The sequence below is a fragment of the Haliaeetus albicilla genome, chromosome 1 (genome assembly GCF_947461875.1).
Source record: "Haliaeetus albicilla chromosome 1, bHalAlb1.1, whole genome shotgun sequence".
NCBI lineage: Eukaryota > Metazoa > Chordata > Aves > Accipitriformes > Accipitridae > Haliaeetus > Haliaeetus albicilla.
In genome coordinates this window covers 52,469,635-52,495,990 of record NC_091483.1, presented here as the reverse complement: position 1 = coordinate 52,495,990, position 26,356 = coordinate 52,469,635, and the positions used below count along the sequence as shown (strand labels likewise).

General features: G+C 34.3%; 1 protein-coding gene across 1 annotated transcript in view; it reads left to right on the top strand.

Moving 5' to 3' along the window:
• Positions 1-26,356, top strand: part of TUSC3 (tumor suppressor candidate 3) — a 136,412-nt gene that overhangs the window by 66,418 nt on the left and 43,638 nt on the right. The window contains exon 6 of the mRNA XM_069789366.1: positions 9,712-9,801. Within this exon, the coding sequence (XP_069645467.1) occupies positions 9,712-9,801 (90 nt within the window). The remainder of the gene's footprint in view (positions 1-9,711; positions 9,802-26,356) is intronic.

Below are 26,356 nucleotides of genomic sequence, written 5' to 3'. Positions count from 1 at the left end.
TTATTAGTTTCTTATCTTAGCATATGTGTCTTCTTTATTTGCACAGTAAATTAAAAACCATTGCATTAATACGTTGTTCAGAATGGTACTATCAGACAAAGATTCATAATCTAGATTTTGGGGCTAATTCTTATAAGCAGCGAGTATCAGTTACTATGAGTGATTCACTGAAAATTAGCAAATTCTCTGATAGTTAGCTGCAGATTTTTGTTTGAACTTTAGCAAGAAAATATTTCTAATAAAAAGTGTTACTGATGTTCACTGCTATTGTTCAAATTGCCCTTTTTCGTAAAATCAGTAATGTTATGATTGGTTTAGTATGGATATTAATGTCAGACTGTATCACTTCAGAGTAACGAAAGGTTAAGAAAAGTATGTTTGCAAGAAAATTATAAAAGAACTAAGAAACAAAGAAAAAGATGGAATTCTTTCCAAAACTGGTTTCAGTAGTACTGGCCTTAACATTCCACTGTTAACCTAAATGAGAATAGGGTGATCTTATAGGGTTAACTCTGAGGAAATTCTAAAACTAGCCAATAGTCTGTTTGAAATATTAGTCAACTAAATACTCAAGGTCATAAATAATGAATTAAGGTTTAACATGCTTAATAGTGTATTGCAGTGTGGTTTTTTATATCATAGTTTTCAACTAACTGAGTAGACTGATGAAGAATGTGGACTGTGCAGCATAGATGTCTCAGTTTTAGATAGGAAATAGCATGCAAGGATGTTAGATGATGGTTAAGGTATATTCATAAGTACTCGTTACTCTGCCATCATTGTGACTGACAGAAGAGGAAAGCTCTGAGGAGCAGCATCTAAGGCTTAGTGTTCAGGGACATGGAGTCAGGAGCATGTTTATTATCAACACTAGGATAGTGTCTAGGGTTATCAAGTCCAATCCAACATCTTACAGCTTAATAGAGCTCCTTCCTTCTGTATTAGCAATATAGTAATTGAGAACAGTACTTTTTAAAAATGTGTCCATCTATTTTATACATCATAAGCCAAGCTTTTCTTCTTTTTCCATGTAAATGGTTATTCACTTCACCATTTTAAAGACTTTTTCTCAACTTGTGTCAATATGAATTAACCTTTCTTGAAAGCACATGGCTAGGATTGTAGATGGAATATGAGTTTACCTGTGCAGCAGCATTCATATTTCTCATCTAGGCTCCCTTTCCCACAAAAGCTTGGACCAGATGGTCTTTAGAGGTCCCTTCCAAACTGGGCTATTCTATGATTCTGTGTTACTTTAGCTCTGCTAGAAGAAGGTTACTGATATAACCTATAATCATTTTCACCTTTTCAAAGCCATGTGATATTGATGGTCTGCTGTTCTATTCCGCTTCAGTGAAAAGATACCTTATTTTTTGACACTTTCAACTGATAGGCCCATTGGCAGCCTTTATTACATCTGTTCAAAGGTGAAGTTACCTAATACCTGTTGGGCTTTAATTAATTTTTATATCTAAATGATTAACAAGATCTTAAAGCAAGCTCTTTGTTCAGAGTTCCTTAATATTTGGCATTACTCTTGAATAATGGCAACTGATAATGCTGTTTTCTCTCATGTGCTATCATAGCATTTCCTACTAGTGTACATGGCATACATTCTTTGTTTAAGCAGTTTGTTAATCTACACCATACATTGAAGAAGGAATAAAGAACAAGATTTCAAATAAACCACCTACAGGACTAGATTTCAAGTAGAATAATGTTTCCTTTTGATCTAGAGAGCCAGGGGCAGAATGTCTTCTTTCTTCCAGGATGTCATTTGGAACATCCTGAGCTCTAGCACAGAGTTTTGACAGTTTTCCAAAGTAAGTCTGTCATATTGAGTTCCATGTATTTTTCTAGATTACCAGTACTTTTCAATGATAATACTTTTTAAAGATACACTACCACCAGAAAGCTCAAACTTGATATGTATCAGTCTAACTTTTTTTTTGACTCCTAACCTTTAGATATCACCTGTGTAAAATGATAATTAGCTCACCAAAATAGATGTTTGTGTCAAAAATCATATAAAGATATGGAATCAGTGGTACTTCCGTTGTTTAACCATGCACTGTGCCTCTGGAGACAGCAATTTTATTCCGATTTCATACCTCAGGGTTTCATATCAGAAGTTTAATGTTTGAATGTTTTGAGGGATTGGGGTTTTTTTTTGTCTTGCAGAAGTTAAAAATCAGTTTTTCAAATCAAGAATCATTCTATTACAATCTGTATTCAATAAACAGTTGAAGACATAATTAACTTCCTAATTAAATTAAGAAAATTAACACCTAATTGTTTCTTAAAATATTTGCTGTTCTTAGCAGCAGTTGGACATTTTACATCTGAATGTAACTGCAAATTGCAATGTAGAAAACTTATAATCACAATCAACTGAACTCCTGTGACAGGGTCAATGTCCAAATGTGACCAAACATTTAAAGAAATTGTATTAATGCCAATCATCCTGCTGATTGTATTGACAAGCAATAATAGAGTTAAAAAGAATTAAAATGGCATTAATGCCATTTATTGTTGTTGCTAATACTATTTCCTGTAAAATTTTGTTTACTTTAAAAATGAATAGCACTTAGAGGGTGTTTTAGAAAAAGGTCTTATAGCTGAAAGTATACAGCAATTAATCATGGTGTTGAGCCGATGCTTCCCTTTTTAAATCTTTACTGTTCTTTTGCCTTCACAATGTTGTCAAAGCCCCATACTGCAAAATGATGTTTTAGCAAAGATCGTGCAGTTACCAGAAGTCCTTTTGATTTTATTCAGATCTACATGGACATACAAGTCAATGTTCTAAGTTCTTTTTGGTGGAATCAGCAGGGACTGCAGATTGCAGGGTTTTGCACAGATGACCTCAGTTCTGTAAAATGACTAGAATATGTCAAGATCCATAGAAGAAAATGGACAATCATTAATATATTAATATATATTTTTATATATAACATTAATTATATATTAATGTGTTTTCATTCTAAGGTATTGTGTAGTTATGATTCTTACATGGTCCTTTTTTCTACCAGTAAAACTTAGAGCTTCTTTTCTCATAAAAGCTCATTAACAGGAAAAATGGAGAAGATGGTGTCTAGTTAAGGGGAACGAGTCATGCCTAATAAAATGCTTTTATGAAGGGTATAAATAACTAATAAATACTTAATTTTAAAGAATTATATTCTTCATGAATATTTTTTCCTTTTTGAACTTTAAAAAATAAATTATACAGGGAAAGCCTGGCAAGATGCATAAAAACTACAGGAAGCCCATGTTTTTGACAGGAGTATTGGCAATTCTTTTGTTCCTTATTGGCAGTTCTTTTTACGGATGTTGCAGTACTGAGAAAGCACAGGAGCTTTCTTCTAAAAGGTGCAGTTTTGGTTTTTGATTGTTTTGGGGGAGGTGTACTGCTAGGTAGCCAGCATTCATTAACCATATGGAAAATAACATTTTTCATTTCAGCTGAAACTCTTTCAAAGATATCCTGGAATTCAGTAACTGAAAACTGTGTCATTGCAAACAGTCAAGTCTCTTGTTTTCTTTTCCTTGTTTTTTCAGAGCTTCTTAGTTTGTTTTGAAGAGGTTTTTTGCTCCCAAATGTTGGATATTTTTATTTAAATGAAAAATGGACAGTGCCTGTCTGCCTGATTGAATGATCTGTTCCTAAAAATTAGAAAAAAAATTGCAGCATAAAGTGCCTCTGCTGTTTTTACTAGCAGGAGAACAGAGGATCCCAGAAATGTTGACTGAATTTTTATTTGATATCTCCATTGATACCAAAAAGTTGTCTCATAGCTAATATTTCCAGCACTGTTTTAGGAGAATATTTAGGAATGCAATTTTTAGTGATCCATCTAATGGTTTTGATAGACTTTCAGAAGCAAGACCAGAGCTTTCATCTCGCATGTTGATTCCAATGCCAGTTCACACAAGACTGTTGGATTGGTTTTGTCCTCAACATTAGACTGTGCAACAGCAATGCTATTAGCAGTTTCATCCCCTCATTGAAGCAGTGCAGTTTCTGGTAGTATCTTGTATGCCTTAGGCATTTTTACTTGCAACATTACCCAGAAGACTTTTAGAATGGCAAACCAGGATGACTGAGTCACAGTACATAATATCCCAAAAGATGTCTTTTGAGATCACATCCAAAATTTATCCCCTAGATTATTTTAGACTTTAATTGAAATCCTACTGACTGTTCATCTATGGATATTTTTCCCTCTGACATGCTAGCACAAAGATGAGGAAGGACTTCAGTCCTTAGATTTTTGCAGAGTCCTGTCCTTTCATACTGATAACAAGAAGCTATTCAGGTTTTGTCAAGACTCTTCATTTCTTAAGTAGAGAGAATAAAAGGTCAGATGGTATCAACTGGGCAAATTTCTAACATTTTATATAAGGAATTGCTACATTTTAGACAACAGTACTGGTGCTGAGAGTTTATCTGTTCAGTTGGCCAGAATGTGGGCTACTAGGGGGCTTTTTAAAGCATTTTCTTTAGAAGGCTACCACTGTGGTTTTCTGCAGGTAATTTTCAGTTTTATTTTATGTGTATATTTCAGACTTGCTTGTATACTTGTGGAATCTGGGAAAGCAAAGTCTGTGCTCAGATTAGAGGGCAGCTGCCTAGGAGTTGACTCTATTGGGCAGAATATGTCAAGTCACTTGAATGAGGAGACAAAGCATGTGTTTACTGTTGTCTTAACAGTTAATGGTTATGAGAAATGTGTTCTGTGCTGATACACTCCACAGTACCTACACTGTACAGTACATTTATCATCAGTTATTGCTCCAAAAGAGCTTGAAGGGTATCATGGCTACTAGTGGCTTCTTTACCCCCTTTTGGGAATGAGGATCAAAAAATAATGTGTTTTATTCAAAGATGCAGGTAGAAAAAGTCATGCTTCTCTACGTGAGTAGATAGACATCTCAAAAGAACAGCAATAAATCCAGGTTATTAATTTCCTTTTCTTTCCATAGTTTGAGGTTTTAGAGATGCACGCTACCTTTTAAAGATACAGAAAAACATTCTCTTTGCTTGTGTTGTCCTCCCTGTCCTTGAATTGTATATCTCTTATTAGAGATAGTAATAAGTAATGGATCGTTATTTAGAAATTGAGTACAGATCTTGCAGTGCTGTAGCCTTTGTTGAGTACAAAAGCAAAATTAAACTGGATAGAAAGGATTACATTTCTATAAAACAATAATTGTGAGATGGCTAAAACTTACGTAGAACAGCATAGAAATTAAGTACAGAACTGGCTGCCTATGTCTCCCCTTTTTTTGAAACTGTGCTTGAATTTAACTATATTCATAAGTGAATCTAGAATGTCATTATTTTTCTTATGTTACAAAGTATTTGCCATGTTCTGGGGTCTAAACTAGCAGAGAGAAATCCAATGATCTGCTTTGTATGGTATCTGCTTGTAGGAAGCTTCACTTCAAAAGGCATGCCAAATGGCTTTTTAAGTCTCTAGTAATTTTGTTTAATAAACTGGGAAGTAGCGTTAAACAAAACTTATGCCTTTGAGAACGTGATATATTAAACCCGAATCATTTGACAAATCTTGCAAGACCAACAACAGTCGAGAAATTCTGCCCATGTACCTGTAAAGTTGTGTCTTGCTAGCAATTCTGTGTCCTGGTGGGACTCCTGGTGCTTATTTACCTTCTGTCTGCTCTTAGGAGCCTTGTCGTACACACACGAGTGTGCCACGGGTGAGCTCAAAGCAGTTTCCCTCAGGGAAACTAAGGCTAAAGTCATGTGCTGTGAAGCTATCAAGAAAGCACCACTTGCAAGTTGTTAACAAGGTCCTTGAGCAGTCCTGTCTACACATACAGCGTACTCACCTAGGACTGGTAGTAGGGGTGAACTTCATTGCTGCTAAAGATATCCTGTGGACATTTGGTCCTGGAACCATAATGTGTTGTAGCAAATCATTGTTCCTTCCCTTTCCATACTACACCAGCCAATAATGTAGATCTACTCTGCTTTTATCATTTAAATGCAGAATAAGCTACCTAAATCTGGAAGCTCTTAAAATAGCTAAACCCTGAACTCCCCTGGTAATTCAGGTGGCATTCAGCAGTTAAAGTGTTGTTGTTGCAGTGTGATAAGGAGAAAGAAGGGAGCAGGTGGATGAAAGGGGTGTCTGTGGTACTCCACTCTGTAGAACTGCTGAATACAGACTCTACTCTGGATAAGTGGAGTTGAAAATCTTTCTAAGTGCTCAGAGAAAAGTGCCTTGGCTTGAATCTTCTCCTGTTCTCCAGTTTTCATCCTTTGTACTTTGACAAGATTCAAGAAAACTGCAGAAAAGGGCCATTCTTCTGCATATGAATTTTTCCATTAAAATAAATACAATATAAACCCGTAAGGTAAATATGAAGACATTAATCACATGTTACAAGTTGCTCATTCATAGGAATGAATTTGGTGAAGTTTTATCCTGGGAAACACCAAGTCACGGTAATGGTGAGTGAACTAGGTGTTTTGGAAATTCTGGATCCCAAAGCATGGGTTCCTATGAAAACTATGGGGTTTGGAACGGTAAGCATTGTGTATCAGTGTGATGTATCATAGATGCATGCATCTATGTAGAAATGTATAAATAATGGTGTGTATTTCAGGTCTATTTTACAAACAGTAGAAGTCTGTAGTTTCCAATGTTATTTTTACCTGGATGATCGTAATAGGAGAATATAGAACACAGCAAAATGAACTTGAATGTCAAGTGCTATCTGTAGCATACCAAATACTTGCCTAAGGGATATGGTGGAAATGCCCTCTTCTTAGGATACTTAAAATAGATGAAGAGTGAAAGAGGACAAGGGAGAAGCTGGAGAATGTTTTTTGGCTCCCCAAAAGGTCATTTTGAAATACACAGTAAAGAGGTGCATGGTGGAAGGAAATCATGGCAGATCCAGGATGTGGTGTACTATGTTAGTTTTCATGGTCATTAACAGTCTGAACTGGAAGAGTATGAAAGATGCCTTCAGGATAAACAACCATACTGATAACTCTTTCCTTTTCAATAATATTAATAGTTGGAATTCGCTTCTCCCCACTATTGTGTCTCCTAGATATTTTTTGGTTAGATGTTACCATGTTGTGAGACAGTGTATTTGTATTGGCAAACATTGAAGATCTTCAGGAATTTGAGAGATTTATCTGTTACAAAGTATATGACTTGTATATAAACTGGGGTGGTTTTTTTTTAATTGTTCCATATGGAAGCTGATTTGGCCCTAGAGAATGTAAATTAAATACAGTACCTTAAGAATGAGTAAAATTACTTTCATAGAAAACTCTCTTTCAGAGCGCCACAGTTTGTGTACTCTATGCATCTGTTTTCTTTCAGTGTTTTACCTTTCAGCTAACTTTTGGCCTTTCAAAATATCTCTTTCATCTCACTTTTTTTACCCACATTTTCAGTTTCTACACATTTGTACTTTCACATAAGCTACCTCCTGTGTGATTCATCACCAAAATTGCAGTATAAATTTATCTTCTAAAACAATCTGCAAGGTATAGAAATAACTATGTTACCCTTTTCCAGTAATGGAAGCACATACTTTCTTCAGTTTTTTCATATTATTAATTAAAACATAATCCATTTGCTAGTAATCACCACCAGTATGCTTTCATCTGCCATATTAATTACTATACTGTTACATTCCAAATCCTGTTAAGAGGAAAATGAAACACACCTTATATTTAAAGCCAAGAATCTGTTCTTTGTGTAATTGAAATCTTAACACTGCGACAAAGAATTATCATTAAGCTGGATCTGAAAATGTATTTTTTCAATATTTTCTTTTTCTTTCTATTACAAGGGCAAAAAGTCTCATTCATAACAATACAATTAAAATTGTTATGCACACACTTTCTAGTATCTTTCCCTTTCTCTGATGTCATGGTTACTCTTCTACTGTTTCTCTCTGGTCTTGGGATCATTCATTGGCTTTGGTTTGGGGCAAGGGGGTGCTATGGTGAGTTGTCAGCATTCCAAGTTCTTTGCTGGGAGGAGTATGATGCCGCAGCTCTCTTCCTCCTTGCTCTAGGGTCCACTTGGAGCTACTTTTACCCTTTGTGCTTCCTTCACTGATCTGCAACTACATTTTACATCAAAATTTACTGGGTGAATGGGGATTGTCTTGCATACATTGGATGCTTGTCCTTTATTCTCTTCATTACCCCTAAAACTGGTTTTTACCAGCTCCCATGTCTGTGTTTCTTTAATTCACCATTGGCATAATATTTATAGGCTTGGGGTCTCCAGTGTAATCCTGTGCCCCCTTTCTTATAATTCCGTACTGGTACACTGCATCCTGTATTTCCAGTTTTGTTGTCTCTGCTGTCATCCCATGCCTATACTACATCAGTATGTGGGTCCTAATTATTTTGTCCTAGAGTAGAAAAAAAAATTATTATGCCATACAAAGATAAGCACAAGTAATGTAAACTAGGCATAGCCACCTGGTCTTTGGAAAAATCTCTGTTTCAGTTAAAGAGGTTAAAAAAAAAAAATCTAGGAAAGCCAAGACAGATTTGGATAAAGCCTGACAAGATTCAGTCCTAAGGCCTTGCAAAGTTTGTTCAGTTCATATTGCTAGAGGTGTCAATGCTGCATTTATGGGGTTAGAAAGCTACACTAGTTTATGTTTAATTCACAGATGTGTTACTAAGCATTCTTTAAAGAAAACCCTTTAAAGGGTTTTAGTAAACTCAGGTTTAGTTAACCATCACGGTGTGAATTTTTACATTCATAATCCATCTGCTTAAATCTCTGTGGCTATATGCTGGTGGGAATATTGATGTACAATAAAAATAAGCATATATGTAAAAACTGTACTTAAATTATCTTGGAGTTTTTGTAAGGATTATCTGTACTGATAAGTCAGAAGACATAGATGATCCAACTTTTCCATTTCTGTTTTTCTCATTTGGTAATCAAAAGATACTAGATTTTCCTCTTTAAGATAGTCATGATGACTCTTGTGATGACTGTGATGTTTGTCATGTAGATTCTGCAGTATGACCTTCTACAAGAATGAATGTCTGTTTTTACAGTTGTCATACATCCCTAACCTAACTTCATACTCCTTTCCATAGGGAATTTCACTTTTCTACCAACTCAATCATTGTTATTTGTCATAGCTAAAATGAATCAGAGTCATATAGGACACACAATGAGAATTTAATAAAATGGGACAGACTTTTTTTTTTTAATAATTGTATTTTTTTTCTTATGGTTTTATATATCATTTCATACACCTGAAAGCAAACAGGTAAGCTAAATATTTGTATTGGATTAGAGGCAGAAATAATTTCATGAAAGGTTTTATAAACCTTGAAGACTAGTTTGCAGAATATTTGCAATGAATGCTTTCTGCTGCTGTGAGTGCTTTTTGCGATATAGATGTGTAAATGTGGCAATTTCAAATGCACATAAAGACAGGATTATTTCAAGTGAGATTTTGAAAATCTCTGTCTTGAGCTAACTAATTTTCTAACAGAAGTCATTAAGAATTTTATGACACCAACACATCTGAAAACCCTATCCTAAAAATCAAATAGAGGTAGATACTGTATCTGGTTAGGTAAACAATTATGTATCTAAAACAAGCATCACCAGCAGAATGGTTTTCTATTCAATTCCTCCAGGTAAATAAATGAGTATATTGTTTCTCTATTTTTTCTAGTGTGTTGTATTTGCTATGACATCTGGTCAGATGTGGAATCACATCCGTGGACCCCCGTATGCACATAAAAATCCTCAGAATGGACAAGTGGTGAGTTGATTCTTTTAATATTATTTTGAGGGGAAATATTATATAGATTGTCACTTCCTATAGTGAGTCTACAATTGCAAATAATTGCAGTTCTTTAGCACTGTATGACAGTCTGTCAGAGTCTTAAGTCTCCAGTTGCAAGCAGAGTCTGTTTTGGAATTTCAGATGTTTAGAAAGTGCCACCATCTTTAATTTGAGCAATGAAATGAGTGGCTATGTTTTCAAAAATTCTCTCTATCAGGCTCCCAGCTGTAGTGGATGTGTTATAAAATGTTCCATACCACACAATTTCCACTGCCCAAAGATAAATGGATATTGTGTCTTTTTGCAGAAACCTACTTCCTCACAAAGTGAAAAGCAATTTGCTTTTTTTTCCCTTTTTTCAGGCTCCATTTACACAAATTGAGGTTTGTAACCTCTTATCTTCCTGTTTCTTGAGCATTTTAGTTAGAAAAGGAGATGGCAAATATTTTCATGTGCTTTGTACCATTTTCCATCATGCCTGTAACTCTTCCATGAAACTTTATGGAATGCTTTTTCCTATACCTCTTTACTCCTTCAGTTTAAATTCTTTATCAGCTTTACTAAGAAGTTACCACTAGTTGAATACTGCCAAAATTACTGTTATATCCTGCTACCGCTGTCTTTGAAGGAATTCTTTTACTTGCTCCTTCTTGCTTGCAAATTAGCAAACGTTCATCAGAGTTCAGAAGGAGAAACTCTCTTTGCCTACTGTGAAGGTAAAGAGGAGCTTGGCTAGTTTCTACCGCTCTTTGTTGTTTACCACTTTTCAGGCAAGTTATTGGGATGGAATCCACGAAACTGGCAGTGAACTTAGTGGTCAGGAAGCTTTTTCATAACTAGTGGCCTGTTGAGCTATTTTCAGCTTTGACCATCACTAGTTAAAGGAGACTGCCTTATGTCTTAAAGCAAAAATTTATTCGAAGCTCCCTTTGTGTCTTCTTAATTGGAGTAGCAAAAAAATGATGGTTTGAATGTGATTACTGATCTGCTTTTTATCAGGAATGTAGCATAAATTCATAAAATGACATGATTCCATCTGTCAACTTTGTTATGCAGAAGTAGAATTGATAATGTAATAAATATTCTCTGTAAAACACTGTGTTTATAAAAATTTAGAGTTTTTCATTACTGCCTTGCAGTATTAAATTTATGAGCCTTTCCTACGGAGTGACAGAAAGGAGAAATACTGCATAGAAAAAGCACCGTTTGTGACAAATTAGTTTTTATCATATCCAGTTTTATACATACTGCTCTTCTTAAAGATCTGTTTCTGAAGTATACCCTACATGAAATAATTTAAAAATATCCCTTTAATTGTTCCTGAATTTGTGCCATCTTGTCTCAGTTTTCGGAGTGTGAACTCATATCCTATCTGAGTGTCTGAAAAGCTAGGTTGGGAGTGTTAGCATACAAAACTAAATAATGAAAATAATGGTAAAGATGGTTTTAAGTTCTAGATACTAACCTACTGTATTAGTCAACATACATACCTTCTTTTCTGGTTTTGCTTCATTATATGACTTCAGGTAAGTTATTTTGTGCCTCTGATTCACCTCTCTCCTTGTTCATATGTGTCAGTACTTTCATCTCCTTGGAGCTATGTCTGTGTCAGTAAGTAAAACAGTCAGATTCTAAGAATCAAAAAATGCAGGATCACCAAGTTCCTGATTTATTTAAGGTATCACTGACCAGTATAACTGTAACTTAAAGCTCTGATTTTTACCAGTGTTAGAAGCTTAATAAGTAGTCTGTAAAACTTTACCTATTTTACATTGTGGTTTTTTTTCAAATAACACTATTGAACATTTTCATGTTTCATTTTTCTAGCACTTATCTGTGTTCCTGTGAATCTGAAGTCATAAAAGTGCTTATCTAACACTTCTGTGAGATTTATTCAACCATGATAATTCACTGTAACACTGTTCTGCATTAAGTCAGCAACTGCTGTCTTTACATCTGGAGGAAATTTAACTCATGACTTTCTTTCCAATGTCTAGGATTTAGTACCAATTCCAAATTTGCATACCAATTTTGTGCAAGGATTACTTGTATGTAATACTCTGAAACTTTGTGAACAGTCTTACCGTGTAAAATTCTGTTTCTAAGAGAAGGCATAGAATAGCTCACCAAGCTTAATTGTTTTATTGTTAGGTTCAGATTTACTAATTCTTAGCTTTTCTTGTTTCATAGGAGTTAGTGGTTCAGTTCTGTACTAGCTGTCAAGCCTGATATGCCACCAGACTTTGAAAGTGATAATATTCTGTCTTCATAAACTGTTCCTTGCATCAGATATCTCCTGTTACTTGCTTTGTTCTTGTCATAATTTTAGATGACACTTCATTTCTTTTCCTTAAATTCCTATTTTTTCAAAAGATGAGAAGACATTTGTTTGCTTTGCTTGAACAGCACTACTTACTAGTGCCAGTATCTTGTACAAGTGACATTACCAGTTCTTAAAATTTTTGGCTTGTGCAATGCATTTATGATTCTTTGCTTGATTACCTAAACTACTTTAATTCTATGATTGTATTCTTTGAAGCTTTTAAACCATATTTTTGTAATTCTGTGTGGGTCTATTCTGTGAAGTTGATGTGCTCTCTTACTGAGGTTGTTGCAGTTACTTCCTTTGTTCCCCATGGCCGTCAGCTAATTTTGGTTTTTGGGTCCGCATGAAAGCAGTATCAATTTTTATGTAGAAAGCTGAATCACACAGTACCGTTGTTCAATATTTCAGTTCTAGTTTAGGTTGATGAAACTGGTGCTAATCTTCTATCTTGACATATTCTTTATTTCTGTTATATTTCTTGAGTTCTCTGTCTTTTGCCTAATAATTTTGTTAGGATTAGGCCCTTACTGACTGACACTGGAATCTGTACCTATTTTACCAGGATTGAGAATGAAAACTAAACATCCCATTGGTGTCTGTGTATAAACAGTCTTGGGAGAGTTCTGATTTTTATTCAGAGCTTGATCTGTATAGAGCTGGTGGTAAGACAAGTAGAGAGATGGAGAAAGTAATTACACATTTTTGAGCCTCCTGCAGAGGTAGTTCTGTTGCTATTTAATTGACCAAATAGCAAAGAACTCTCATTAGATTTTCATCAGTTTTTAATCAAATAGCAGCAATGGCTAAGAAAGCATTTATGTATGTCTATCCAGGGATTAACAGCCATTTTTTTGATTTGGATGCAAATTCTACAATTTTTATTGTACAGAATGCTCAAGACTGCATGTTTAAAATGGTTGAAAGTTTGTTATAAGTGAGAACAGGCAAAGGACAAGCTTGATCTAAAATACTGAATTCAGATGATTTCCAAAGCTCATAATTTTATTTCCTTCTCTGAGAAGAAATTATTAGAAGTTGGAAAAGGTTTTGTGTGGAGAGGAAAATACAATATTTTTATTGTCAGATATTAGATGGTTTTCCTACATAAGCTGATGCTTTGTGAAATGGATAATGGTATTATTTGCCACTATATTAATTGGATTTTTTTTTTACATGTCTTATATTTTAAAAGCTTGTTAAAATTGCTTAAGCATAACACAAATTATGGCCTTAGGAAGCAATTTATATCTGTTTAACAGATCTTTTAGGTAGGCCCCTTGAAATATCAGATCAAATATAAATATTTGTTCAGTTATGGAGTTTATTTAGCTTTTTTTATTATTATTATTTTTGTACTTGCCTTTCAGAGTTTTATAACCCCCAATCTTTATTCAGGAACAGTCTCTAAAATACCACTTTTCAAATGGTCTTGCTGATATGGGTATGTGGTAATCTGTATGTTTCTGAAGTTAAATGAAAAATATATTTTTAGTATCATTTTTGCATTTGCCAATGCAAAATAAAGGTATCCTGTGTGAAAGATTTATACTTAGAATATCAAGATTCTTAATTCACATTAGTCCTCTACTGCTAAGGAGGACAAAATGTCATTTATTAAAGTATATTGTGTGTTTTCTGACATGACTTTTTCACATGAGTCTAATTAAAATAAATGGAGCTGTTTCTTGGAACAGTTTTAAAGAATAACTCTCCCTTTCAAGCTCAGTAAGTCACAGTAAATACATTGTCCTTTTGCCTTCTATCTATCTGGAAGCATGTTTAAAGTACAGTTTGCCAAGATTGTGTTTGTAATGCTTGACTTCTCTGAAAGTGGCCACGTTGCTTGGTAGCAGTTTCAGTATATACAAATGTCACTTTACTGTGTGATATATTATTATATATTTGCTTTTGGACAAAAAAAAATTAATACAGGTTATTATATCAGTATCTAACATAAAATATCCAGATTGATGTCACTTTTACCACAGCAATATTTTGGTGCATCTGTCAACAGTAATCACAACCATAGTGCTATTGAAAATACTTCTTAATATTTTATTGGAATAGCCAATTATTCCTGTTAATATGCTTGATAGAAGCAAGAAGTAGGTTATTTATGTTATGTTATTTAATGAAATAGCTTTCCTGTGGTTATCAAAGCAGTGAGTCTACTCAGAAGCTGCAACTAGTAAAGGGTTTCTCAAGCCTTTAATTTAAACTTCTATCTTGATTTAGTCAAAAAACTTAACAATTGGCAGTGTAACATGTAGAACTAGTATAAAACAATCTTAGTTCTGTTAACAGATCAGCACATTAACAAATGGGCAACACCCATATCTCAACTAGTGTTGGGAAAACTATTAACCTCTGTAAGATATCTGTCCTAATTTTTGAGATTGCAAGGGTGATTGTAGCTGGCATTTCAGTAACTTTCTGTATAACACGTTTTTACCTTACGCAATATTTTGTACCCTTTTTTGTTGTGGGAAGCAAAGGAGGTAGGAAAATGATCATGACAGAAGGGTTGCTGAGATGAGGCATTAGAACCTCTAGATTCTTCAAATGGTCAATTCTTGAAGCATATATGTTGTAAAAGGCAACATAGTACCATTGTTTTGCAAGTACTGTAGTCTTGGCTGAGTAAAGGTGGAACATGTTCCCATCAAATAAAACTGGATTTTAGACAAGTAATCAGGCAGCAAGTAGTATGTCATGATAAAATCCAATAAAATAAAAAAAGCACTAGATTTTAATTGCTGCTTGTCACAACAGAAATCCAATTTTAATTGACTGATACCACTTTCAACTAACAAACACTCCTCCTCGCCACCTTTTGTTAAGTGTGGATGGGCTCCTAGAAACAACTTCGTTTCATTTGAAAGAACAACTGTTTTGTGCAGAACAGCTCTTTTTATGTCAGAAGTCAGGGAGACCTCAAATATAAGAAGTTATGAAGTATCTGAAGATAGATTCATAATGCAACACAGAAAAATGTATGTTAAGACAGAAAAACAGAATGACACAAGGGAAAAACCTGTTCATGTTGTTCTGTTACTAGTAGAAAAAAAAGCCATTTTCTTAAACCTAGCTTGAGCGCCAAGAAGGAATCTAGTTTTTCTGTCTTCCTGGACTTTACTGGTTGTGTAGATGTTAAAAGGTAAGAGCCTTCTCTAATAAAATAATTTTGATTGGAAGGTACCTCTGAAGATCATCTAGTCCAGCTGCTTGTTCAAAGCTGTTCAGGTTGCTCAGGACTTTGTCTAAGCGAATTTTGAATGTCTCCATGGCTAGAGATTCCCCAGCCTGTTCCAGTGTTTGAGCATCCACATCATTCTTTTAATTTTACCTTTTAATTCATTTTTATCCTTTTTTTTATTTCTCTCAGGAACAGTCAAGGTAAATTTTATCCTTCTCTTCAGTAAAAGCTGATTTAGCTGAGTTCTTAAATAGAATTTAACAGTGACTTTAATAAAATTCGACTTAGCCTAGCAATACACCTTTTCAGAGCTCCTGACAGCATACTTTTCTGCTTAAGTGGCACTAGCGGTCTTAAGATATCACTACAATATCCACACTGGAAATGAGAAAACATTAAGCCTGGAGTAGTCAGAGAGATTTTTCTCTGTATAGATTTTGTTCTCTGAATAGAGCTGTGCAGACCTTCTTCCTGTAGCTATTAAACTACTTAAGCATGTCTGTTTTCTTCTGAAATCTTACAAGTTTTGAACAATTTTGAGAGATTGGGGAAGGGAGAAGAGAGGAAAGAACTCTACCATATTTTCCCTATTGCACAACACAGTCTTTCACTACTTCAGATGGATTATGTTGTGAATCTTTCATCTTCCCTGCAGAAAGATAATCTGTAGTACAAAGGTGCAGGTGTTCCTTCTGCTGAAGTAAAATTTTAGCATTTGGGAATTGTCTTGTGAGTTACTAAACAAGTACCAAAATATTCTCTATCCTGCAGAGCCTTCTAGAGTTATAGACCTGGTGCATTTTTTCGATTGGAGAGCTCTTGCCTCTCCAAATAGTTTTGCTAGTAAGCTCTAATGCTGTCATTTCAATGTAACAGATTAGATTTCTCTTATGCCTGTGAACAATGTCAAGAGAAGGAACATGCATTTGACTGTGTTAATGTAAATGAAGCAGTGTACTTCAGGCAGTCCTTCATGGACTAATTCACCCATAATCTCTGGTTCAGAGAGATACCCTTTTATTGTGGTTATTCTTTTTTATGGTCATTATTTTTTATTAAACATAAGGAACTTTTGATACTTTTTTTAAAATCTACAAGGCAACAGTTATTTGCTAGTTGATATTTTGAGCAATATAAAATGCTTTTTGTAGGTTTTCATGGAAACAAAAATTATTCTGACATTGTTTTTTGCCTAGCTCTGGTGCCAACAATTAATTCCTTTCTTTGGCTAAGCTTTCATGTTTACTGGCTGTTCCTGGAAGAAGAAACAATACAAGACATAAGGACTAAATTAAAAGGTAAACTAAAAGGTTTTATTGTACATGCAGGTTGTTCTTCTGAGCCTCTAAAAAGCAGTAGGGTAATATTATACATCCCACCTTTTAGATATCAAATACTTCTCAGAGTTCCTGGACATTAAATGGCAGGATATCTATTTTTGTTTGTTTTTCTGTTCTTTGAATCATTCATAATAATTTCTGGTTTTATTTCTTTATATATGTTGAGACACAGATCTTGTAGATAATACAGTGAGAGACAGGCACACATACCCGTTTTCATTATTTTTCCTTGCATATTCTTTTGAAGCATTATGAGCATTCACAAGGTTAATGATGTTACCACTACTGGTCATTGTACCTTTCATTTTGAGACTTAGAAGTGCCCTATTCTTGGGCGGGGGGGCAGTCCCCACTGCCAAGCAGCATACTTACGTAAGAATTCAACAGAGTCTGAACCCAGGTAACTGAGGAACCGGCTTCAGATAGTGTGCTCAGATAGGCAAAACCTATTCCTATACTAAAATTAAAATAGAATAAACTGTTACCTGGGAAGGTTATATATATGGGCATAATTGTGAGAGTAGGTGCTCTCGTAAAGGCAAGGGTTGACTACTGGGTTGGCAGGTTTTTGTTTGGTTTGGGGGGGGTGTTGTTTGGTTTTTAGTTTGTTTGTTTGGGTTTTTTCCCCAGGTCAGTGGTAAAATTACCACTGATTTTTATAACAGTAGACCTATTAAAAAAAATTGTATCCAAGGAACATGTATGTATTCATTTTTCTTTCAGCACAGTAATGCTTTAGTAGCAGAAATTAATTTGGTCTAGCTTTAGAATAAACAATGAGAATCTTTAAAGAAGTGAAGGACCTTGTCTCCTGATTTTTTTGCATTTCTCAGATTAATTTATACAGTTTATTTGTCTAATGTTCATTGGTTGGTATTGTACTACTTTTTATTACAATGGCTGTAATTATGAAAGAATTGGAATGTATGTATATACATTCATCTTCTCAATACTCCTCATTACAATATATCTTGAAAATATAAAAAGCTATTTCAAAACTGTTGGAAGATTATACTCAATGAATCGATTATGCTTATGTCATCAGAAATGTCATACAACATGTATTATTAATATTAAAGCTTTCTGCTGTTCTGTTATGTCCAAAGGACAAATTCAAGTTAAACTATTGGGATTCTCTAGAATATACTCTAATATGTGAACTATAGTCTTTTAATTTAGGATTCTGGTGAAAAGTTCAAATTATTTAATTATTTTTATATTAGTTCAGTTAGATTTTTCTCATAAGGGTAGCTTACGTGGCTGTTACATTATCAATGCTTATATGTAGAAGCAGACATTGCTAAGTCGATTGTCTTGCTGTGGCTATGTAAGTGGAAAGGAATCTTTATCAAAAAAGTCACTGAAAATATTTGAAAGGGAATTACTAATTTCCAGCTGCTCCATCTGTCTTCCTTGGAGGATGATGAGGAGAGAATTTAACTTCTACCCTGATTGCTGGTCAGGATTCAAACTCTCTTTATGTCCACATTGTTGAGAAACAGGTTCACAAGAAGAGTGGGTTTTGCACAAGCTTTTAAACAAAGAATTATTTTCATTTTGCACTACCCTTTAGACAAGCACACTCCTGTCTGCCACTTAAAAAGCCATTGCAGAACTGCCACAGGTATTGGTTAGAAAAGGTGGTCTAGAGCCCTTCTTAGAGTTTACTTCTGCATAACACAACTGAGATTGATCTGCTCTTTAAATGTTTCAAAAGCATCTTGCATCAAGCTAATATGTTGCACAGAAGTGGGTTGAAGAGCAGATTTCATGTACATCACATTTTCTTAATATTCAGTACTTAAAGAATTAAGCTTCCATGTTATTAGAAACAGACTGTAGTTCTTTTGTACATGTTTGAACTGAAAAGAGGAGACATTTTTCACTGTTGCCCTTAAAAGTCTGTCACTAATATTTATATGAAAGCTGTTAAAGGCTGGAGCACTTTAGGTACAGAGCAAATTAAAAAGAGTTATTCACTGAACATCTTGCAAATCTAGGTTTTGAGCAATAAACAAAAACATGAAATAACCTCCTTCACGTTCACAGGTCTTGAGGTCACTTAGCATAGCAGAATGCTCTATGTTAAGAGAAAATAGCATTACCGTTTAGAAGAGGGAAGTTGTCTGCATTTACCAGCCCTTCACACTTCTAATATGGGTCAATGAAATGAAAGAAGAATTTGGTCTATAATTTTTTTTTTTTTAATAATCACTGTTCTAAAAAACATTCCAAACAAAAAAATGTTCATGTGCCTTTTGTACATCCATAATTCTGTAGTTCATATTAATCAGACTGAGTAATTCCTGTCAGATAAAGGAAGGTATTGTTCCATAGTCTTCTCTGTGGCTAAATACCAGTCATAGAACTAAACTGAAAATTGTTTTTGGAATTATTGTTGTTTTATTTGCCTATAGACAGAGAACACTTCAATGAATGGTATAATGATTGAACAAACACCATCTGATCTTGTCCCGTGCTGTCATTTAAGATGTTATTAATGCTGGAAATGGGGAAAATAAAGACATAGATTGTCTTTAGAACACAAGTAGGTATACTGCCATTAAAATGCTTTCTGTGTAAAAAGTAAACTTTAAAATTGAGCTGTGGAAATGCGCAGAAATATTTGGGCATAGTAGTTCTCACAGCCCTTTTGTGTGGCACTAAAGAATTGGGGAGAGTTTTGTCAATGTTACCTTCTTCACCTGAACGTGCATTTAACTAGAAGTATGTTACAGTAAGTGGAAGTAATGCAAGCATTGGATCAGCTGCACAGTTTAAGAATGGATTTTAAGAATCGATTTAAGAACCACATTGAATTAAATTCATGCTGTTAGCAATTGAATATCCCAATAATTGATCACTTCTACTATTATTAATTATCTCTGGAAAATTCAGAACCACAAGGATATGATGTGAATGTATATGCCACTTTAGGTAGTGCTCACAGAGGGACCATAGTGTGTTTGCCAATGTGATCTTTCCACTGTATCCCTCTAATCCCTTAAAAATACTATATTAAATTCAGGTCTACAAATATTTTGCAAACCTTGAGTAACTGGAAAAATAAAAACAGTACATAGACTTTAATTTGTATTTCTTCTGGCTTTTTTTGTCCTGTTCGTTTAATTTCCTGTTTCCCTAACCCTACTAAAATATTGGAAAGCTTCATTTACTGAAGAACAAACAACTGAAACCCCTCCAAACAAGCCTCTTTAAAGGTGAGGAGAAAATTCTAGAAACAGATTAGAGGGACATTGAAACCACTGTTACTCAGGATGATTTTCTGCATAAATTGAAGAACATACCTTCCAAAAAAGATAGCAGATATACCATGGGGTAGAATGAATCTTGAAAATAGATAGCACACAACAGCAATTTGAAAAAGAAAAGGACAACTGGAAAAAAGACAAACCAAAAAAGTCTTCCCGCAGAATCCTGGATTTTGCTGTTATAGATGACTAGTACACGTCTGCTGATATATATTTAACGTCTTTAAAATGAGCCTCTTTTCAGTGGAACTTATTCCCTTTGAGAGTTAAAGAATATTGCAAGGTTGGGTTATTAACATAAGTATACTACCAAGTTAACAAGTTCAGTCCAAATGCATAATACTGGTTTGAGGTTTTTTTCCTTCTTCTTTGCCCCTTAATGTGTTTGTTTTTTTTTTTTCTTGGGGTTTTTTTTTTTGCATTTGACCATCTACACCGTTTCATATAGCTCTGATCCAGCAAATAACTTTAATGCTTAATTCATAATACACAGAGTACACAGTAGTGGGAGGGCCTTTGTACACTGTCCAGTCATGGGCAAGGGCATCTTATCAAAATCTTTGACTTTAATTAAGATTTTGCTCCCAGACTTGTTTTACAGTGCTGTTGTACCATCTTTTGTATTCAAATGAAACTTGTTTTAATTGTTGGGTGGGTTGCAGATGCGATACTTTGTACCTTGATTTTTACTTCATTTTTTAATAGGTAGATCACATTAATGAATCATATTCAGCCTGTACTTATATAGTGGATACTTTTTTTTCTAGCTGAGTTCTCTTCAGATAATGAGAACATAATCTGTGGAAATCATTCTGACTTTTGAAGTATATAACCTTCATTTTTTCCCATGTAATGTAGCGGTGTTTTTTCCTTTGGTTCCTTTCTGGCATCAGCTGAATTCATTAGTACCTCTTTTTTCACTCAAGTCATCAACTTGAAACTTAATAAATTAGTCCCAAGATCTAGAGTTCCTTTATGTGTTTTTAAACAGCCTATTCTGTCTCCCATTGAGCCAGTTATTCAACCTGCTTATAGCGTTTCTTCCAAACCCATTTTTCTCCGGCTTTACATGTTATAGAATGAATTGCCAAAGTCCAGATAAATAGTAGCACATTTTCTTTGTCAAGAGGATTAATTACCTTAAAAAGAGATTGTGCCTGATGAATCTGGTATCTGTCTCTTTGGAATAAGTGTGCTATATTTCCTCTCATTTTTCATGTTCCTTCATACGTTTAATTGTTCTTTATTTCAAAATTTATTCAGAAGCATTTCATGTTATTGAAATCTAACTTCCTTCCAGAATGCGTTTAGTTTCTTTGTGTGCTGTTCTATAGATTTACACTAACATACTCAAATAGACTTGGCTAGAATACATACATAAAAAAATAAAATTGCTACTAGGCTTTAAGATTTATGTACTAGTTTTGGAATTCTGCTTTTTGAGTTTTCCTTCAATTTTTTATGTGGTACAGATACATTCTGTCAGCTGTGGACCTGTGTATCCCTTTTATTCATTGTAACCATTGCTGAAAACAGAATTCAGAAATTGGGTCATTATCACGCTTTACTGTGTATTAACTTCTTTGCTTGTTCTCTATTTTAATGGCTGAAATATGAACTATCTGTTTTCATTTCATTTGCAGGGCCACCTCAGCTTAACTCCTGACAACTTTCATTTTATCGCTAAGCTGCTTGACCTTTTAAGAGGGAAATGTATTTGCTACTCAGTCTCTTTCCATTCTTTCTAAGCTCTGTTTTTTCACTGTATTCCATTTGGGATTATTAATCAGTAAGGTCTGGAATCCTCCCCTGAAAGGTCACTTATTTATTTATTTATTTTAAAGATGTGTGGGATACAGATTCAAGATAGCTTAAGAAACTTAAACTGTTAATCTCTGACTCATTAAATTCACCAAATTTTTCTAGTGTAGATGACTTCCCTCATTAATTTTTCTTTTCAGTTGAACTCTTTTGAAATGTAAAAACTTAAATTGAAAGTTTTAAATGTGTTACTATTAATCTTTCAGTTTAATTTACTCTGGTACTCATTGAATCAACTCAGGTCACTTTATCTGAAATTATTTTAGACTTCCTGTGTCTTTACAATGCCCTTTTTCTGTGAAAAATGCACCTAAAATATTACTGCTTCTTGTTGAACTATTGAGTAACTGAGGATGGAATCTGCCAGGTGTCGCATACTGATCACTGAGGTCTGCTGTTTCAATTCTATCTAGAAAATTAGTCCCAGTCTACCACAAGGAGTTCTTTTTCTGAATGCTTTTCAGTTCTTCAACTCCGTAATATCGTTCTCTGCGAGTGGGGTCTGAGTTACCTCCTGACCTTGTTCTCCTCCTCCAAAGCCTGGAGGAGCTCAGCTTATCTTTTAATTTCCATTTTTCTGTGAGTTCATCCGCACCAGTGCTTAGTTCAGATAAGGGGTGCTCTTTTGAAGCCCACGCTACTTTCATTCCCACCTTCTATACTTCAGTTCACGTTACACAGGGCACATGGACTATGATCCTTCTGGATGAAATGAAGTCAGAAGGTGGGCTCCAGGAGTTCAGCCAGTACACTCCCAGCTGCTACTGGTTTGTTCAGTCCATTGGACCAAAGAGGAGTTAGTGTGAAGTAGAACCACTTGAGATGCGTGTAGTATGGATATTGGGTTTGGAGAATTAATATGCACTATTTGCTAATATAAACATAGCCCTTGAGTCCTCAGCAGCTTAACATAAGCATCTTTGCATCAGTACTGGTGATATTCTTCCAGTCAAATTTTGAAATTTGTTCTGATATGAAGGGTAATGTTGAGCAGGAGGCTCTCCGTCCATAAAGACATTTCAAATCACAGATTTGTATCTGATACCGCTGTTCCTAGGAGAAGCTGTGTCTTGTGTTTTACCAGATATATTCTGGTAATGGATTGTCAAATGAATGTATATCTATTTCCTGCTAATATATGTGTATATATATATATGAATGACAGCTATATAGAGCTTTGGGTCATGTCTGTTTTTATCTTAGTAGCTCAGTGCTGGTCTTTCCTCTATTTCTTGAAAAGACCAAACCTCAGTAGGTTCCTCAGGATCTTGACTTAAATGCTTTGCCGCCTGCTTTGCTTTTATACTTTTAAGGCTTTGCTAGAGCGTATGTCAGGTGAGAAAATATATTTTCTGAGGAGTCTACTTAAGTTGAAGGTCTTTCCTCTTCAGTCTTGCCATTTTCTATTGACAGTGCCTCTTTGAATGAATGTTTAGAAAATATGACTACCAAAGGATAAACTGCTTTTTTCATTCCAAATTTGTAAAACAGTTTTGGTGTTGAGATGAGATTCTAACTAATGTGTTATAGGAGGGGTCTGTATATAATTAATAGCTAACAGAAATTCACAAACATTTTAATGAATTCTTCAGTTTTACATCTTGACTTACTTTAGGTCTTACAGAGAAAAGGTTGATACAATTTTTGTTTAATTATCAAATCAAGATTTTCTCAACTGAGAAATTATAAAAGTAACTAAATACGTAAATGCTATTAATGTGTAATAATAATTTTAAAATATACTATGTCCTTTGTACATAACAAACATTTCAGTGTGGATTTTCTATCATATTTTTAAGTATTAAAGTGGGTGAATCCTGGCCCCTTTTGTCATATATTTATTTTTAAGATGCTATGAAGATTATTTCCTATTTTAATATGCTATGATTTTCCTGTATTTAACAGGTCATGCTATACAAATATTTTTATATCCTCTTATTTATGATTTTCAAACACAATATCCAGTCCTTTAATATTTGTATAATTCTCTATAACTCTTTTGAAATTTTAGTAAAAATACATATTCAAGTTGATATTTAGAACCTAGACAGAAACATTTTAAAAAGCTCAATCTTTTAACAGAACTAAAAATATGTTGGTTTGTGTGTATGTATATATTTCTTAATTTTAATGTTTCCTCTTTTCATTTTAAAGGTCAGTTCTATTATTCCTGACAATTTTATTTTAATTTAGCAAGCTAAAAAAAAGGGAATAGAACACTTTCGAACATACAGAAGTTGCATTTTAATATCTACCCAAAAATAGTGCATTTCTCAACAGAGACACTGCGAGAAAAGGGTTGCTAGACAGTATTAAAAATACCAGTTTCAAGCGAGACAAAAGAGTAACCTTCAAACTTTTTCTGACTTTGTCTCTTATCAGTCATGCAAGTGTCAGAGTCATAATGTGAATACTCAAGAAGGCTTTGAATTGTCAATAGAGGAGGCTTCCTCTTTGAGGTTATATTCGCTGGAACAGAAGAGATAACGCTATTATCAGTGTTTTTTATAGTGTAGCCAATTTCTCATTGCATGTACTGAAATGCAGTTTTTAATGCAGTTTAGATATTAGTATAATGATAAATATGTCAGACTTTTAAACTGAATTCTGAATGTTTTTGTTAGTCTTGATAGAGTATGAAATTCCACTCTGGTCTCTTTCAGAGATTTTTATGAGCATTTTCTGGAAAAAAAGTGATTTTCAAACATATTTATAACCTCCTTTTTAGGAAATTGACATTAAATATGCATTGCTTTCTGGGATGTGTGTTGAATTGTCAGCCAGTTGGAACTTCAAAGTTTAGCACTGGAACGTAAACATACAGAATAAAACCTAGCACACTGTATAATATACAAATACCATTACAAGCTATTTATGATCACCATAGTATGAATTTTTACGCTTTTTTTGATAAGGCATTCAAGCCCTGTGTTTTAACTGCTGACTATGTGAATTGGTTTGAACTTCTGTTTATAGGCTTGTTACTTTTATTTCTTATACAGTGTAATTTTTTTTCTATGGACTAGCTAATGCACAAAATCTCAACGCGTTCAAAAGTATTGTGCAAATTTTGCATGATAATACAATTGTGCTAAACTTTTATGTGTGTCCCACTTCAAATTTGTTAACATTTACACTGAAATTAGTCAAGGGATGACTGTAGAGAGCTATAGAGGATTTATTTTTATTTGCATTGACTTGTAGGTCATTGTTAGCATATGTCAGTTAACTCAATTATTCAAGATCAGTTCTGCAAGAATTATGTGTTATGTCCACTACCAGATTTAGGTAGTCTTTGAATCATTACTGCGTTTAGGTATTCTGAAGTAATATTTGTGTTTTACTTGAGTTAAATTCTCATCCCTGATCTTCTAATATACAGGATAGCAAATAAAGATTGACAAGTATGTCAGGGCTTAGGGTTTTACCAGCAATCTCAAGTGTTTCAGATGTATGAAAATAGCCCTTAATATCTAATAATTAAAAATTAAATCCAATTAAAAATTAAAAATTAAATTAAAATTCAATAATCATCAAATATGCTAAGTGTCTGGAGAATTCTATGTAGGCAAAATCATGGCTCTGCTGAAAGCTAGACCTTTTTTTGTTAGTATCACAAAAAGTAGTCTGTATTTTTGTTTCCCTGTTAGCATCACTCAACAGGGAGATAAGAAACACATTGTTTTTGACAATAAGACTCCAAATGAATTCATATGATGGCCTTTAGATCAACTTTGGATGTTGTGCTAAGAACTCTGCCAGTGGAAAACAGTGTCAGAGTAGTACTGATTTTAGCAAGCTACATAGCTGATAATATATATATTTTATAATACATGAAAGGTCAGGCTATAGTATTCATCTTACAGAATGAGAACTAAATTTTGTCTCATATCGACTTTGTTGTTCTTAGTTGCCTTATCTCTTGCCTCACGTATCTACTGAAGTTCCTTGAAGGCATCAACAGGAATGAGAGTGCTACTGCTATCAGTCCACTTGAACTGACAGAAGTTTTGTCATCAAATAGGTTTGAAGAAATTACAGAATGAGGTCCAATAAGTTGTTCTTATGAATGAATAAGGAACTGATAGGTGTAAATTATCACTTTTCAAGGTGAAAGGAAATCAGTGCTGTTTCACAGGGGTTTATGTTATGACCATCGCTATTTACTGTTCATCCCTTTCCAAGAGCTTGACAGTTTGCTGTTGGCCTTAAGTTATTTGGAAGGGTAAAAAGAAGGGCCAGCTGCAAAGAAGTATAGGTGGAGTTCTGTGCAGAACTGTGCAAGAGTGTTACCTGCCATTTTATTGCTGTATTGGTAACAACTGTAAAGTGATGTGAATGAAAAAGCAGATCATACATTTTCCCTATAAAAGTAAAAAGCCTGTAAAATGATTGGTTCTCAGCAGACTGTTTCTATTCAGGAGTAAGGTCTGTTGGTTAGAATAGCATAATCAAAACAATCTCTAAATACTCAGTGGACAAAAGAGCAAATAAAGTTTAGAATTATTAGGAGAGAAAAACACTTTCAATGCCATAAATTCTGTGTTTCATGCACTGTTTGAATACAGTCTGGAAA